At 42.0% G+C, this 11,247-nt stretch overlaps 1 protein-coding gene across 1 annotated transcript; it reads right to left on the bottom strand.

The window, feature by feature from the left end:
• Positions 1-4,545: 4,545 nt before the first annotated feature.
• Positions 4,546-7,101, bottom strand: LOC133129070 (homeobox protein SIX4-like). The gene is made up of 2 exons (XM_061242894.1): positions 6,410-7,101; positions 4,546-5,113 (listed from the first exon to the last, which is right to left on the bottom strand). Exons 1-2 carry the CDS (start codon positions 7,096-7,098, stop codon positions 4,882-4,884), a joined length of 921 nt encoding a protein of 306 aa, XP_061098878.1. The 5' UTR covers positions 7,099-7,101; the 3' UTR covers positions 4,546-4,881.
• Positions 7,102-11,247: the final 4,146 nt, after the last annotated feature.

Here is an 11,247-nt window from a genome sequence, read left to right as displayed (position 1 = left end):
TCTGTGAATATGTAATTGTTACCAGATCAAAAAGAGAATGAGTACTGGCTGGGCTCAGTACAGCTAAAATAAATGGTAAGCTCAAATGAGATTCAAGCAATGTAGCCAGGTAACTCTTACTGCCTCCTGGCTATTGTGAAGCTGGGTCCCAGTGTGATGTGGAGATGTGGGCCAGCTCTCCAGCTGTCTTCCATTGCATCCAATAGCACCCAAAGGGGTTTCCTTCTCTCGCTTTCTCATTGGCCCATACTCATATTCTCCAGCTGTTGAATGCTGAACAATGCATGTTGTGCAGAGATCTGACTTCACCATGACAAGAAAACCACAGCATTGGCATTCATTTTCTTTTATTTTCAACTGAGCACTTGCTTCATCAGTGGTTCAAATCAGTATTATTAATATTATAATCTGTATCACGACTTAGTGCAGAGACAACTAAGGGAGGGGTCACATCTACAGACGGGGTCACTCAGATGAGGTTGGCCAGTTTGGCAGACTTTTTCTCTGAAAGGGATTTTGAGTGAGAGAAAGCAAATGACAGAGAAAGAAAGAGTGTGACGGAGAGAGGGAGAGAACAAGGGAGAGAGCGAGAGTGAGAAAGAGAGCAAGGGAGAGAGAGACAGACCTGCTACTAAGTTCATGCTAAATATAAAACATGGCTAAATGCATTTCAGCATCTCTGTCACCTTTTTGACACGTCCCATTATTTTGCTTCCTGCTTTGTAAGGTTTTAAATTAAAATATCAATACTCCTCTCAGCAGGAATCTTTTTACCCATTTTCTCCATTAGCAATGCTTTGGTAGCAGCCAAACAATGCCTCTCCATCAGTTCTACGGCAGACATATTTTCAAGGGGAGGCGGCTGATGATTTATGAAAAAGAGAGGGCCAGTCTGCACGCATGTGCCATTTTTCTTGCGAGGGGAATGCACACCAAAATAGTGGTGGGTCTTTGAACGGTGCAGAACCTCTCCACCCCTGACCCCCTCATTAGTGGAACTCAGAGGGCTGGCGTACCACGCTTTTTGGATCATGTTACATGCGTCTCCTGCTCTGCTGTAGTGCATTAAATGGCAAGCTTTGAAATTTTAGGAAGGTCAGGGGCCAGCCCTTTCAGTAAGCCAAGCATTTGTGTGTGGGGGGGTGTTGGGGTAGTTTCTTTCATTTTATAGCCTGCATGTATGTGTTTAACTGTGTCCATTTCTGACCATTTACAAAGTGATTGTTTTGGCTGCTTCAAATTGAATTTCGTGAAGCTGGGGCCTGGTGCGTGAGTTTGCCATTTATTTAAACTCATTGGTAAACTGCCATTTCCCCCCTGTACAGAGGTCAATGGAAGAGTAGGCTACTTTTAAAGAAAACATTGCAGGACTTGCAGGATCAAAGAGCTTTTGATATTTACAACATTCAGTTCAACATTAAGTTGTCATTACTAAGGTTGAGAAGTACAGTGCAGTCTGTAAGTAACTGGACAGTGATACCAGTTTTGTTCTTTTGGCTCCGGCACATTGGAGATAATTATTTGCTTATATAAGTACACATATCATATATAATTAAATATTAAGTGTTTATAGATAGATAGATAGATAGATAGATAGATAGATACTTTATTCATCCCGAGGGAAATTTTTGAAATTTATACAGTTTAAAGCATTTTTAATCATGAAATAAATGGGTTAAGCAGGTGGTTTTAATGTTGGGGCTGATCAGTGTGTACTGTGAGCACTTTATTAGGTAGACATGTACACCAGCTTGTTAATGCAAATATTTAATTAGCTAATCATGTGGCATAAAATGAATAAAAGCATGCAGATGTAGTTAAGAGGTTCAGGTGTTTTTCAGACCAAATGTCAGAATTGGGAAGATGAGCTAAGTGACTTTGACCATGGGATAATTGTTGGTGCTAGACAGGGTGGATTCAGTATCTCATACTGCTGATATCCTGTGATTTTCACACACAACAGTCTCTAGAGTTTGCAGACAATGGTGCTAAAGGTTTGTAAAAATGAATGATTTAGCAAAAGGCACTGATTATTTGATCCCTGGTGAAAGCATGCATAAACATCATTCAAGCACATTGACATGACGGTGATTATTGGTGGATGTTGTTGTCTTAGGATACCTTGTTCAGTTAACTTTAGGGTACCTTGGAACAAGATGCAGAATGGAGCAATGGAATCCCTACTGCCAAAGGCAACTAACTTTGGTCCTGATTCGTCTTCATCCAATACTGGAAGCATTGACTTTGTTGGAAATTGACTCCCTTGTTCATTTTTATATTAGCAAGAAATAAAACTGCAACCGTTATTATTCTGGTCAATTTTACTGATACCTCTAATTCCTCTTTGGAACTCATAAGCTTCCTCTTAAGCTCCATGTTAATTTGTGGTTTCTGAACAAGCTATGCATTTTAATTTACATATTCATTTTTAAAACTTTGATCAATTTAAAAACCGCATGGAGGAAAGGGGAATAAGCGATTAATATGAATAACCAACACAGATATGAAAAGGTCTGTTTGTGAAGTGCAACTGTATATCAAGCCTCTTTCAATAATCCCTTCCCCCACACCCTTGAGCGCCCCTGGGACCAGCGAGCCGTGGAATCCCGTTACCGACCAACAGGGTTTCATTTTGAGGACACTGTTTCCCCGCTTCTCAATATTGCAAGAGGCGCAACCTGACACCTCGCAATCAGGTAATCTAATGCCCAAGGTGACCAGGTCATCCGCACGCAGGTAACAGCGGGGCCACTTTTCCCGAAACCCGCTCCTCGCAGGGCGTCTCTGGAGGCGCGATGACACTAGAGCCTCTTTAAATGTCACGCACGTGTCACAGTGTGCGTCACGCACGTGTCTTTGGGACGGAAAGGCAGGTGTCCACAGTCCTATAACACCAACTTTGTGCCAGCAAACTGAGGAGGTTGATTCAGTCTAAGAACCTCAACTTATGAGTCTTAAAAAACCTGTGCTGTACATGCGGATGTTACTGTATACGTATTTATCAATGATTCAGCATGAAAGCCAACAACCAAAGCCAAGCAGTCTAACTGTGGATAGAAAAGATGTACAAAGAAGACAAAAATAACTCAGCATGTTTTTTTGTGAATATAAAGATATATTTAATGTAGGAGTAGTTTTTAGAAAAAATTGTTCACATTATTTTACAAATACCAAGTTTGATTCGAGTTTAAAAATGCCATTACATTTAGACACCTATTTGGTCTAAAGTCAAGAAGACAAGCATGTTTGAGGTTTCATTTTACAGTAATTGCATTCTATCATCAAGTACAACATTAACAGAGACCTACAGTATTTAAGCATTTTGTACTGACGCCACACACAAACCTGCCAGAATTACAGTGCAGTGATCCATCTGAGCATATGTAAGTGTGGACATTCAGCTCCTGAACAATGGCCATCAAACACATCTAATGGCCTCCCATAGATGCTGTGACCTTAATCTCTACAAACTGCTCCTGTAAACATTCAAAATTATGTCCAACTTCTATTCATTAAGTCAATTTTAAGCTATTTTAAGCTATTTTTAACTATTTTAAGCACAGATTACATACCCAACATTATCATTAAGGAATAAAAGTAACCCCCGACATTGAAAAGGCTACAAAACATAATAGAAGCGATTGGACATTGGATATGAATTTGTTATTTTAACTCCACTATAAAATGTTTCAATAAGATAGGAAGGGTAGACTGGGTATATCTGGCTATCTATCTTGCACAGCTGTCCATTGTGTAATCAAGTTGAAGAACTTAGAACATTTAAAATATAATATTCAACGTTCAATGTATTTGTGTGTGTGGGTGTATGTGTGTGTGTGTGCACGCAAGTGGTGTACCATCCTACGACTGCTCTGTTCAAGCCCCATCAGCTCAACACTGAAAGTGAAGCTGCCCACATCAAAGATCATGCAGCATCATATTCCATGGGAAGTGTTCCCTCTGAAATCAATGGTTCAATAAACAGGGAATTTAAATTAAATATGCTATTAAATATGCTGGTAGCATTTTTAAATGTTGAATAGATTTAAAAAAAGAAACATTTCAGGGAAATAAGGTGTGTGCAGCAACTCTGCTGTTATAGATACAGTATGTCTATAACATTCAGATTGAGGGACCATCAGCACGAGGTATGAGAGATGGGATCAATTTGACAGCCTAAGACGTTGGAGGGGGCAGACAGTTGGCACTGGGAATTGGAGTGTTTTGTGACTTCCAATCCATTCTTCCCCTCCACCAGTTCCACACTCACACCATCATCCACATCTCCACTCAATCACAGTAACACTGGAGACAGGTGGGCCAGTGAGCAACAGTAAGTATTCCTGTCCTTTCCTGTGTGTAAAAATGAAATACAAGCTTAAATCAAATTTCACTTTTTCCTCATAATTTAGTCAATTCTTCATAACCACATGAACAAGTCTTTATATATTCAATTTTTTTATTTTATTTTATTTTTACAATTTTCACATCAAAGCATTTTTCCATCCACTTCCTGGAAAATTAGATTTTATGAGATTTGACATCATCGTGTACCAGTGGTACAATTTTCCGCTTCCCCCCCAATCAATATCCTTTAATGCAGCGGTGTGCTTGGTTTGGTTCACTCGCCTATAGGTCATATCTCTGAAGCTAGTGCTGCCCTGACTTCTGTATCAGCGTGTCTTTAATGCAGATGGGACTAATACTTCACTTCCCTGTCAACTGGGCAACTTGACTAAGCAGCGGACAATCCCCTCTGGAGCAATGCGGGGTTAAGGGCCTCGCACAAAGGGCCCATCAGCTGTGTGGATCTTATTGTGGCTACATCAGGGCTTTAACCTCCAACCTTCCCGGTCCCAATCATGTACCTTAGCCACTACGCTACAGGCTGCCCAATAGCTGAGTGTAGGAACTGCTGCTCGTGAAGGTGCTGGCTGGTGCTCCCCCAGAACCGTAGGGTGACCCCATGCCCCCAGTCTGCTGGAGGACTAGCCCACAGTCTGGGCCACCCACCCGGGTAACCGTCTCGTCTGAGCGATTGGTCACAGGGTGGGGAGAGAAATCGCCCTTGCTGGACTCATCCTCCGAACTGTAGGTTCCATCTGATTCACTGCTGGGAGAGAAGGAAGGCGAGAGGGAGGGGAAGGAGTGAGACCAAAAAACTAGTCAAGGTTCACGCAGAGTAAAGTCTACATGTAATACACAACCACCATTAAGAATATAATTAAAAATGTATTCCAACTAATTAAATATATGAAAACAGTGTGAGGTTTGAAATCCAATCCAATTGTATCAAATCCATTTTCTATATCATAAGTTGCTAATATGAAACATTTGAGGATAACATTTAACTTAAATTGAAGCATCTGTAGGTTAATAGATTCATTTATGTGGTTTATGTGGATTCATCTGATTATATCTAGGGAAAGTTTTATTGAGTTTTTACTTAATTTTACGTCAGTATACAATGGTGAAAATATGAATTGCTTGCATTATCTTTCATAGCTTAATGCAAAATGGTATTAAACAGTTACCGAAATATAGCCTGCGGCCACATTTGTTTATTAATAAACGAATCTCACATTTAACTGATGAATAAACATAAAATTGTAACTATCTGAGAACCTATCTGAAAACAGCTGGAAGTAGGCTATGCTTGCCAGTATCTGGCTCCAGGACAATTCACTTTTGTTCACAGCTTTCTTTGGGGAATGCAACAGCTGCACCGACTTCACCTAGGCTATAATACAGCAGAACCGAGACGAAAGTGCCATAGGACGAACTAATTGACGCAGCGGGTCGCGCGGATCTTCTGGCAGACTTATTTCATTTAGAAGGGTATAAGTGTAACAGGAACGTCTTGATCTCTTTGTCCAGTACTTTTTTAAGAGTTGGGGACGACCGATCCGCAGCTGGAAAAAAGTGTATTTTCCCTTGATATAGACTAAGTCCTATCGACCTTGTGAATTGACCTTACAATTATGATGAATCAGTACCCTTTGTGCAGAATTCCACTTAGTGGAACAGTGCTGACATTGTCCATTTGGGGGGTAGAGATAAGAGTAACTGTAAACAGGACACTCCACGATAATTGTGGCTGGGCGTGAGATTAAATTGATTTTAAACAAAGGCTGATTAACAACAAGTGATACCATTGTTAAGATCCAAGAAGAATATCAATGTTTTTAAACTTGCGATATATATTCCATCGCGAAAAATCAGAAAGGTTTTACATTAAAAGACTGATAGCTACTACTGCTACTACCAACGACAGTCAGTGACCGACAAGAGTTGTATTGGTCACGCTTGCTCGGAAGCGCGTTTGGCTGAAATAGGGCCTTAAGATATGTCTATTCATCTATAGTTCATAATAACGGAAAAAAAGTAACGACTGCCTTTTTATCCTCACCTCTTTGACTTGGTCTCTTGTGGGTTTTTATCCCTCTGTCTTTTATTTTTAAACCAGTTGCTGATCTGCATCAATGAAAGTCCTGTGATTTTAACCAGGTTTCTCTTTTCGACAGGAGAGGGGTACTTATTACGCTTGTATAAATCCTTCAGTGCATTTCGTGACTTTTCTTTGAAGCAGTATACAGTCTCTTCTCCATCCCAGATAGTTCGGGGAAGCGGATATTTCCTCCTCAAGCGGTATTTATCCACGGCGCCAAGGGGTCTCCCCCGAGCCTTCTCCGCCTCGATATATCGCGCCCTGTACCACATATCCTGCAACAATGAATGACTTGACGGACTAAAGCTGTGATGCTCGAGAATAGAATAAAGGTCCTGGTACCGAGACTGGTGGAAAGCAACAGCAGCCTGAGCTTTTAGCAAGCTTTCGTCGCGCCTTAACAAGTTGGTTTGTGGTAAGGAACACAAAAAACTGGCCAAGCGATCCACGTTGCCTCCCTGTTGTAGTGCCTCGGACATACACGATACTTGTTCTGGAGAAAAAGCAAGCGAGCAGGTGCTCTGCTGAAATTTTAAATACACACCGTGCGCAGCTGGATCTGGAAACGCGCGTGCCAGAGGACTCCCTATGGACTTCAGTTCTAGCAACGTGACGCTGTCCTGTTTCTCTGCGTTACCACGTTTATTCATGTCATTTACGTCTATGACTTGTATCGATGAGGATGACATTTTATTGCTTCCAGAGAAGACAACCTGTTTCAGCTTCCGCGTTCCCGTTCACCATGCGCTCTCGAGTAGACATTCACTTGTGCTTGCATTTGGATACTGAACAGGTCCCATTGCCGTGGGACTCTGTAAACTAAATCACTGTAGGAAGTCGTCAGAAAAAGGCTCAGGGAGGAGCGAATGTGATCTACAAACAAATGTTTGTATTGGGAATACGGGTATAGGATGTCACATAAATGTAGAGGTGAGGGTTGTAAGGGGTGGAAAAACCAGTCTTTCTGCGCCACTGCATGTTGCTATTGTATTGTATTGTATTGTATTGTATTGTATTGTATGTGTTTCCTTTAGTAGGCTACCACTAAAGCTCAATGTAAAAATGTAAAAAGCTGCAATTTGATTTAAATGCGTTAACATGCACATTTATACAGACTGAGAGATGTTTCATACTACATGCGACTGCAGCTATTGTGATGGATAAAGTGGCTATCGAGAATGTTATCACTACCGATATAATAGGATATATAAAAGTGGAAATCATGAGAAAAAAGTTCCCAAACATTCTTGAGAACGTCTCATGGTTATTTGTTGTTAACACCCAAATCCCAAAACGTTGCTGAGAGAACATTATTTTTATTTGCTTTTATTAAGTGCTGCTGTGTAATTTTAATTCTATGCTAACTGCAGCTGACCTCAGTGTTGTCTCAGACACTGTGCATATGTGGTTGTTGTCAATCTTCATTAACAATAACATCATCAAATGAAAACATGAAAGTAATTTCACCATGACATGTGATAAAAATCTGAAAAGGAAGGGAAATCAATGGGCCGCATTTTGGACATTGAGCATGAAACCAGTCTTTCTGCTCAGTTTTGCTCTTTAACTGTGTGCACCAGGTTGCAGTAAATGGACACTTGGGGTGTCTCTAGCAAGGTGAAGACAACAGCCAAACTGCCTTGACAATCATATAATGCTGTTTATTTAATGAAAAATCCAATATGGTAAACTTTATATTCCTGCATGCCGCACTGGCATGACTAACACAATAAGTCACTGTCTTTTGAAATGATAGGTCTCTCTAGCACCAGGCTACTCAAGTCCAGGTCCTGGGGGCTGCAATGCCTGCAGATATTTGCTTCAGCCACCTACTACACCACCTGATTTCACTAATGAGCTTACTTCCTGAACCAAGCAGGTGAAATAATTCAAAATAAATCAGGGTAGTGCATGGCTAGTGCAAATACCTGCAGACACTGTGGCCTCAGGACCTGGAGTTGAGTAGCCCTGCTCTAGCAAGTTCTCTGTTCTCCTCATGGACTTATGCCAGGGGGTGATTCTTTTTTGTGAGTGCTTCTTGTTGCTAAGATGGGTCTGCTATGCTAAATAGATTCTGGCACTCTATAACTAGTTGTTTTAAATTATCCTTCTGGCCAAGTGCTCAGGGACAATCTCTCTCTCTCTCTCTCTCTCTCTCTCTCTCTCTCTCTCTCTCTTCCTCTCTCTCTCTCTCTCTCTCTCTCTCTCTCTCTCTCTCTCTCTCTCATTGTGTATTTACTACTGGTTTAGCAGTCAGTTACATGGAAATGGAAAACTGAGAAAGGGCTGGTCCACCATGGTGTGAGCCCAGTCCTGGAAGCAGAACACAGCACACTGCTCCAGTGTGTCATTGGTGACTGGATAGTTTCTCTGAAACTCTCTTCCTGCATTCTGCCCAACCCAAATAAGTGCCTGCCTTCCTGCTTTGTGTCTTGGCAGGCATCCATTGTGGAAATTGAAATCGCCTGACCTTCAGTTAATAGAAGGAAGGGCATTGGCTGGCTGTCTGGGACACACATTTGAAACCACATTTTTATTTCACAGTTTGTAGTTATCTGTCTGTGCAAAATCTAAATTTTGATTTGATTTCATTTACTATTGATGACATTTGATTAGATTTTTTTTTATATTGTATTTTCAGAAAATGACAAAATGTCAAAATACTGTAACTACTGAACAGAGTGTTATTATACATTGAATGATGTGTTTATGTGTTTATACATACAAATAACACTTAGCAAAGTATTCACTTTGGAAGGGTTATGGGGAATAACAAGGCTACACTTCATGAGAGGAGATGGACTGCCATGCAGCACCAATTCCAACAGCTCCAGCCGCAAGTGGGTGAATGTGTCAAGATCAACGTGGAGACTTATTGGCTGAACTGACAAATTCTGAACCCAGAGCTGCATGTGTGGATTTGCCAGAACAACCCAAGACATACCCTGGAGGCAACAAACCTGGCCGAGGCTTCTGTGGCTGCCTCACCTGGAAGAGCAATGGTCAGCCTGTTGAGATGGCCTTAGCCATTTTGGTCCTCCACTAGAGAGTTTTCACATTCAAATAAACCTAAACCCAAGCCTGTTGTTTGCCATAACTGTGGTCAGAAGGGTCATATGAAGTACAGTTAGGGAAAGCCAGCCCTACCAGCATGTGCTTTGGCCAAAATTATCAGAAGGGGGGTGGGGGGGGGGGGGGGGGATAGGGTAGAGCAGTTGGTTCCTGTTGTGGTGAATGGTCAGTGCTTAGAGGTTCTAGTTGACACACGGAGCTCTTACACTTGTCACGGAGGAAAAATTCCACAAGCCTAGTGGAAATTAGGCTCTAAAGTAAGCATAAGTTGCATATATGGCAAAGAAAAGCTGTACCCCAGAGGTATATGTGCAAAGGCCATAAAAGGTATAACAGGAAAACAGGAAAACAGGCCCTGTAACATATAAGATATCAACACCAGACCATCAAAATCCCTTCCAACCCTCCCACATTAACTTGTTGAAGGAGTGGAGTTCACGTCCTGAACCAGTGAGCCAGGGACTGTTTATGCAAGCTATCAAAGAAGAAGATGAGACTTCAGGGCAATACTTCCCAACTGACAGTGAGACACACTCAGTTGATCTATCACACCTGTCTCCTCACCAGCAACAGCAATTGAGGATAATACTGGTTCCAGACATCATACAAGAAAGAACTGGTTAGAATAGAATTCAATTGAAATAGAGCATGCCAGCAAAACAAAAGATCCCCAAGAGGTTGCTCTTAGACCTCAAAAGGGAGATGGACCTCATGCGCAAGCTGGGGGTCATCAAGCTGTCCGACACCAATCACACAGAAGCAAGTGAAGTCCTTCCTTGGGCTTGGTATCAGAGGTCATTTCAGAGGTCATTTCCATTGATGGAGCTGGTTAAACTGGCTGGGGGAACTAAGTATGAATGAGCCCTTATTGCAGAGACTTTGAGAAGCCATTTAGAGTCCAAACTGAAGCCTCAAGTGTAGGCCTTGGAGCGGCTCTTTCACAAGGAGAACTCAGCCAGAAACTCTTTCCAAGGGAGCCGCAATATTCTACAGTAGAAAAAGAGTGTCTGGCAGTTAAGTGGGCTCTTGAAAGCAGTACTCAATAGTTCCCTACTTGGAGAGTTCACATTACATTACATTAATGGTTTTGGCAGACTTATCCAACGTGAAGTACAGTTGATTTGACTAAGCAGGAGACAATCCTCTCCTAGAGCAATGGTGGGTTAAGGGCCTTGCTCAAGGGCCCAACAGCTGAATGGATCTTATTGTGGCTACACTGGGGATCGAACCATCGACCTTGCATGTCCCAGTCATGTACCTTAACCACTACGCTACAGGCTGCCCTGGAGATGGACCACAAGGCACTGCAATGGTTGGGTAAGATTTTGCCAGAAAAAATGCAACAACTGTGAACCTATATTTTCAAAGTATTATGAATTGTGAATTATTTGGTAGCATTTCGTAGTGTGACTGATTTTACTAATTGCTGTACAAAGTTAGAGGTGTGCTGTTTATATCGATTCCTCTGCTCCCTCTCCCCTACCTTGGCTTCCAGTGGAGAGAGCTGAGGTCAACCTACCCCCGCCCCCCTCCCCTTCTTGTACTTCTGAGTGGGAGACCTTCAGACAGCCTGCCTAGCTCACAAACTAGAATCAGGGTGCCCACTCCACACCGGGGTGACATGTTATCATTGACATGACATGCAGATAGAAAACCGATCTCACAATTCCAAATGTTTTGGCGCAGGCGCCCTGTGCCACCCCCAGCAAGATGCCGGCCTGGGCATC

Source organism: Conger conger, chromosome 5 (genome assembly GCF_963514075.1).
Source record: "Conger conger chromosome 5, fConCon1.1, whole genome shotgun sequence".
Classification (NCBI taxonomy): Eukaryota; Metazoa; Chordata; class Actinopteri; order Anguilliformes; family Congridae; genus Conger; species Conger conger.
Note: the sequence above shows the minus strand (reverse complement) of the source record. Positions and strands in the feature narration are given on the sequence as shown.

Coding starts and splice junctions, on each gene's coding strand:
- LOC133129070 (XM_061242894.1), bottom strand. CDS start 7,098: ATGAATAAACGTGGTAACGCAGAGAAACAGGACAGCGTCACGTTGCTA. Junction 5,114..6,409: donor CAAGAGACCAAGTCAAAGAG/GTGAGGATAAAA, acceptor CTTCTCTCCCAG/CAGTGAATCAGATGGAACCT.